This window comes from Crocuta crocuta, unplaced genomic scaffold (assembly GCF_008692635.1).
Source record: "Crocuta crocuta isolate KB4526 unplaced genomic scaffold, BGI_CrCroc_1.0 scaffold267, whole genome shotgun sequence".
In the NCBI taxonomy this organism is placed as follows: Eukaryota; Metazoa; Chordata; class Mammalia; order Carnivora; family Hyaenidae; genus Crocuta; species Crocuta crocuta.
In genome coordinates this window covers 96,691-102,996 of record NW_027531899.1, presented here as the reverse complement: position 1 = coordinate 102,996, position 6,306 = coordinate 96,691, and the positions used below count along the sequence as shown (strand labels likewise).

The following is a 6,306-nucleotide window of genomic DNA, read 5'->3' as shown; positions in this document are numbered from 1 at the left end:
CGGGGCGGGCGTCGGCGCAGGGCCCCAGGAGGTCCCAACATATGGCCGTGGGCGGTGAGTGAGGGGCACAGGTGGGCGGCACGGGATCCTCCCCTGGGCCCTAGTGTTGGGGATGGGGAGGCAAACCTTGGTGAGGTAATCGGCTCAAGCCAGGGCTGGAGTGAGGGCGGGAGGCTTGGGGGCCCTCGGGGCGGATGGTGGGGTGGCATTATTCCTTGAGGTTGCTTGTGTATGAGGGTGGTGGGTTGGGGCTGGTAAGGGGCAGTTGTGCAAAGGTGGAGTCTGGTAAGACAGGAGGTGTGGGGGAGCCGATGAGTGTGCAGGCAATTGTGTAGGGCCGTGGATGTGGGTGGAGTAGGGGAGAGGTGCTTGCACCAGGTGTTTGGGGCAGGTGTGCAAGGGAAGTAAGTGATGGGAACAAGGGAGAGTGTCTGGGATGCATGCGTGGGAAGCCTGTGCATACGTGTGCAAATGGGGGATCTGATGTTAGGGCGATTAGGAGCACGCAAGGAATCTTTTGGGATGAGGGTGTAAGAAGGGGTGTTTAATGGCAGCTGATGTTGTACAGGGCATATGTATGCAAGGAGCCCTTTGGGAGATGAATGCCGTGAGGTGGAGGTGGGGGTTGGGCTGGTGTGGATGAATATGTGTGGCAGGGGTCTTGGGTATTCAGTGTGCAGACCTGTAGGTGCAGGTATGTGTAGTTCATGGGGCAAGTGTGCAAGGCACGATTTGGAATAAGTGTGCAACAGGTGTGTGGCTTTTGCCTGAGAAGACGGAATCCCAGACCCCCGAGTTCTCTTCACAACTTGGCCCAGCCTCTTTTAGTCTCCGGGCCTCAGTTTTACTATCTGTAAAATGGGTCTGATGGTCAGTGAGCTGACTAGTCTCTGCCAGGACTCTCTCCAGAGTCGAGTCAGGGGAAAGATGGTGAGATTTGTTACAACTTTTTTTTTTTTTCCTCTACCTCCAGGAAACCCTTCCCAGAGCCTCTCCCCAGCCATGGACAGCCCCAGCCTTCGAGAGCTCCACCAGCCTCTGCTGGCGGGTATGGGCTGCGGGCCCCCCATCCAGAAGCCTGGTGAGCCCCAGCTGGGGCCTCCCTTTGGAGAGATAGCCTTTGCTGAGGCCCTGAGGGGCTGGCAGCAACTCCCACCTCCTCTTCCCTCTGTGAGCGCTGGTCTTGGGGAGCCAGGGCCCCCTGACCTTGAGGTAGGAGCGGTGGGCCTCAGCGGGAGGTGGGGGAGGGGGCGGCGAACTCAGGTGGCCCACACCTGGGTGGCTGGGGCATCTATCTGCCTTCAGCCTGGGGTTCTCACTTCCCAGTGTGTGTGGGCTGCCTAGATTCCCAGTTACCGGCTTTGCTGTTCTGGTTTCTTCGCCTTTTTCTCTCCAGGTTTGTCACTCATCTTTCGTCCTGTGCCTTTGGTTCTCTGTCTTCCCTCTGATTTCTGACTCCCCTGTTCCCTGTCTTTCCCTCTCTCTCTTTCCGTTGTCGGCCCTGGTCTCTTCTTTTCAAATTAAGGTGTTAATTTATATAATTTCTTATTCCTTCTACCTACTGCGAAGCTTGTCTTTTATTTATTTATTTTTCCCAAGACTTTATTTTTAAGAAATCTCTACACCCAACGTGGGGCTCAAACTCACCGCCCCGAGATCAAGAGTCGCGTGTTCTTCTGCCCGAGCCAGCCGGGTGCACCTCTTGTCCTTTATTTCTTACACATGGTTTTCCAGCTACTATTCCTGTATAAGAAATCACCCCAGGGAGCGCCTGGGTGGCTCAGTCAGTTAAGCGTCCGACTTCGGCTCAGGTCATGATCTCACAGTTCATGGGTTTGAGCCCCGCGTTGGGCTCTGTGCTGACAGCTCGGAACCTGGAGCCTGCTTTGGGTTCTGTGTCTCCCTCTCTCTCTGCCCCTCCCCTGCTCGCACTCTGTCTCTCTCAAAAATAAATAAACATTAAAAATAAAAGAAATCATCTCAAAACTTAGTTGCTTAAAACAGCAACACTCATTATGGCTCATGGTTTCCATGGGTCAGGCGTTTGGGAAGGACTTGGGTGGTTCTGCCTCAGGGTCTTTCATGAGGTTGCGGTCAGCCGGTGGCTAGGGCTGACACAGTCCACGGCCAAGGCCGAAGCAGCTGGGAGCTGGGCGGGTGTCTCTTTCTTCATCTTGGGGCTTATAGACGACTCTCCCCTTGCGGGCTGGTTTGGGCCTCCTCACAACATGGCAGCTTCAGCATAGTCCGCGCCCTTACGGGCCTTCAGCCGCAGCCTGAGGGCGCCAGCAAGGCCTCACCTTTTCTGACCTATGCTTGGAAGTCACGTGGCATCACTTTCACCACATTCTACCAATTATGAGTGAGTCACAGCCTGTCCAGACTCAAGGAAAGGGGACACAGACCTCACCCCTTGGTGGGAAGAGTATCAGTCACACTGTTAAAAAGCGCATGTGGGATGAGAGAGACGGCTGGGGCTGATTTTGGAAACACGGTCAGCCACATTGTGGCAGTTAGCATCACTCTGACATTGTAGGTGTCTGATAATTCCATTCTTGAGGACCTTGAGGGCCTTATTATTATTGTTGTTGTTATTTTAATGTTTATTTTTGAGAGAGAGACAGATCATGAGTGGGGGAGGGGCAGAGACGGAGACGCAGAATCTGAAGCAGGCTCCAGACTCGGAGCTGTCAGCACACAGCCCCACGCGGGGTTTGAACCCGTGAACTGCGAGATCATGACCTGAGCCGAGGTCAGATGCTTAACTGACTGAGCCGCCCAGGCGCCCCTTTGAGGGCCTTATTATTTCTGCTAGTTCTCATTTATGGTTTCTTGTGTGCCTGGTTATGTTTGGACTGTATGCTGGTCACGTGTGGAATTTTTTTATTTATTTTTTAAACTTGAACAAGGCCCCACGCCCAATGTGGGGCTTGAACTTGCGCCCCTGAGATTAGGGGTCGTGGGCTCTACTGACTGAGCCAGCCAGGTGCCTCTGAACAATCATTTTTAGGGTTATTATTTTGTGGCCTAGGCTGAAGGTGCATACCATTCCCCAGAGAGGATTTGGTTTGCTTCTGTCAGCCACCTGGGGTCACTACCAGTTAGAGATCAGTTTTAATCTAGTGCACAGTTTGATTAAAAGGCTATTTTTCCGGGATTGGCAAATACCCGCAGGGAAAAGAGGCCATCTCAGTTCATTTGACCCCTGCTTTGATTTTCAGTTTTGGCCTCCTAGGAATTGCTTAAAATCATGTGAGCTGTGTGACGCAAGATTTAAAAAAAAGATAAAAACAGAACATTTTTTAAAGTATAGAATTTCTGCTTTTCAGCAGGCAGGTTTGTCCTAGTAATTTAGGCCACCAGAGCTGTGTCTTTTTTCTTTTTAAGTTTATTCATTTATTTTGAGANAAGCACATTCTGCACCATCAGCGCAGAGCCCAATGTGGGGCTTGAACTCACAAACCGCGAGATCATGACTTGAGCCGAATCCAAGAGTCAGATGCTCAACTGACTGAGCCACCCACATGTCCCCAGAGCTGTATCTCTTAATCTCCAACTTTTTGCTGGTGTCTGTCCCCATCTGTCTCTACTGCAGGGGCTTTTAACGCAGAGATTGTAGTAGTCATGATTGGCCTGGTGAAGTCTTTCAAGTGTAACATAAAACTCCGGGTGTGAATGGGGCTCTTTGGAGACAGGGCACACAGCTTCCCCTCAAAGGGATCCGGGATGCAGACAAGTTAGGAGCCTATCTCCTGGAACATCTTCCTCTCTTGGTGTTTCTGGGGAGGCCCTGGTATTGGTCTGTGGGGGGCTGTGGGGAGCAGAGCAGTGGGGCAGGGAAGGTAGGCAGAGATGCCCACTCAGGCCCTCTCCTACCCATAGGACGCATCATCCAGTGACAGCGACTCGGACTGGGATGGGGGCAGCCTTCTCTCCCCGCTCCTACCCCACGACCACCTCGGCTTGGCCGTCTTCTCCATGCTCTGCTGTTTCTGGCCTGTGGGCATTGCTGCCTTCTGCCTGGCCCAGAAGGTCAGTCTGTGGGTGCGGCTGGGAGGGGGCTGGATGTAAGAGAAAAAGCACATTCAAAACACAGGTGCTATACATTCCCGGGGGGGGGAGGGGTGGGAACAAAGGTGGAGAGAAGGATCCGCATAGGAACGTTGAAGGGCAAAACGAATGTTTCAGAGTGAAAGCCCAGGGTGATGGTGAAGACCCCGAGCTCAAATCCTAGGTGCGATGCACTCTTTAAGATTTTGAGGCAAGCCACTTAACCTCCCTGTGCCTCATTTTCTTCCTCTGTAAAATGGGAACAATTCCTCCCTCTGGCTCATCGTGAGGCCCCAGTGAGTTAGAACGGTGGCATAGAGTAATCTTTGTATATTTTTATTAGCCACAGAGTCTCCCCTGTGCCCACCCACAGCAGCTGCTTCCCGGTCTTGGAATCTATGAATGAGTGCGTGGGTGTGCCCGCGTGGGAGGGGCTGGGGGAAGGGTCCGGGGCTGCGGGAAGCAGGGCGGATGAGGGGATGCCTGAGTCACCGCTGCCCAACGCCTCCACAGACCAACAAGGCTTGGGCCAAGGGGGACGTCCAGGGGGCAGGGGCTGCCTCCCGCCGCGCCTTCCTGCTGGGGGTCCTCGCCGTCGGGCTGGGTGTGTGCACATATGCGGCGGCCCTGGTGACCCTGGCCGCCTACCTGGCCTCCCGAGAGCCACCCTAGCCGCCCCTGCGGCCCGTGAATCAGGGGCCACACCCGCCTCCTTCCTGGCCGCCACAACGAGATTAAACGCCAGACGTTCTCGAAGCCAAACCTGTGTCTGTGTGTGTATGTGTGCGGGGGTGCAGAGACCAGGAAGGGACAGGCTGTCCCCGGGTGCTCCAGGACACCTCAGAGCCAGAGAAGGGGGGACCAAGGGGCAGTGTCCTCTTCACAGCGCGGTGGTCTGCGAGCATTAAAGAGCGGGGCTCCAAGTGCTCACTCCTCCTTAGCTGTGTAACCTTGGCCCATGTGACTTCTCTGCGAGCCTCCCATTTTCCCATCTGCAAAAGGGGCTTTCTCCGCACCTGGGAGCTGCGATCGGGTCATCCACGTAAAGGGCCATATCCCTCAGCTCTTTCCGTGGCAAGTGGCAGAAACTCTGCTCAGACTGCTTGAAGCATCAAAAGACAAGGCAGCTGAAGCAGAACTTTCCAAGGGAAATGACGGGGGTCTGGTCTCAGGAGGGCCTTTTCTGGTGGCCTCATTCTGTGCAGGCTTCTGGGGGAGAAGGATGGCCCCAGGCGCTCAAGCACCCCAGAGGCCTCCTCACTGGCCCGCCGGGGGAAGAAAGCCGCCACATGGGAACTGCACAGCCAGAGACCCTGAGGCCTGGAGCCTTGAGGCCCTAGCACCCTGGCCCCCCACGGAGCGGACCCTTGAGCACTGGGCAGGGCACAGGGACATGTTCCGTAATAGGGCCTGAAAGGTCCAAGTAATAGCATGACAGGATGACAGGTGGTTTATGGCTTAGTTTTCTCATTCTGTTTAATGCCATTCTGGTGGATCTTACTACAAGACAACACTTTCCCATTTGGTGTTCTCCTGGGTCTCACAGAACAGCGTTTCAAGCTCAAGACTTTGATGCTTCCCCTTCTTGGTAACTGGGGACGAAAATGACACAGGCTCCAAGGGGGCAATTGTGGGAACCGTGTGAGCTAGTTCAAGCATGTGAAGCATGCGGCTGCGGGCCCGCCAGACGTATAATTTTCACTGCAAACCCCCAAATGTTAGCGCCCCGCAGAATCTGGCGACCATGTGGCCCAGCTGTGGGAGAGTTACTCCTGTGGGATGTGCTCATACTCTTGGCTCCTGCCCCCTAAATATGGGAGTGGGGGACAGAGTGGTCCAATGGCTGCTAAAAACCCCCTTCCCGTGTTTCCACACACCTAACCAATGGGTCTCAGCCTCCTCTGCTTACAGATGGGGAACCGCGGTCCAGAGTGTGCTGGGGTCTCCTGGGCTCGTCTGGACGGTGAAGGGCTCTGGGGCCGGACTCTGAGCAGAACCCCCTGCTCCGTCACCAGCTAGCTGGGGACATCTACAGCTAACTGCCTTCTTGAGCTTGTTCCTTCTTGTTAAGGCAGGGATGCCAAGACCCGCAAGGCCCTCCCGCTGTGCCTGCTCCCTCCCTGACCCATCTCCTCCCTCCCCCGTCCCTACTTGCCCTGCACACCAGAGCCACCCCTAATCCGGTCCTCCCTCTTCCCCAGGCCTCCTCCTGGGCTCCCCTGCGACGTCCCTGACTGCTGCATTAAATCTGGCCTC

At 54.9% G+C, this 6,306-nt stretch overlaps 1 protein-coding gene across 9 annotated transcripts in view; it reads left to right on the top strand.

Moving 5' to 3' along the window:
* TMEM91 (transmembrane protein 91) overlaps positions 1-4,806 on the top strand; it is a 10,468-nt gene extending 5,662 nt beyond the window's left edge. For 6 of the 9 annotated variants that reach the window (XM_077773665.1, XM_077773659.1, XM_077773664.1 and 3 more), the window contains 3 exons: positions 974-1,212; positions 3,883-4,032; positions 4,564-4,806. In XM_077773665.1, coding sequence (XP_077629791.1) covers positions 1,003-1,212; positions 3,883-4,032; positions 4,564-4,722 — 519 coding nt within the window. In that variant the 5' untranslated portion in view covers positions 974-1,002 and the 3' untranslated portion in view covers positions 4,723-4,806. Of the gene's footprint in view, positions 1-6; positions 55-973; positions 1,213-3,882; positions 4,033-4,393; positions 4,479-4,563 lie in introns of those variants that run through there. The other 3 variants (XM_077773666.1, XM_077773658.1, XM_077773667.1) reach the window with 3 other exon arrangements.
* The last annotated feature ends 1,500 nt before the right edge of the window (positions 4,807-6,306 follow it).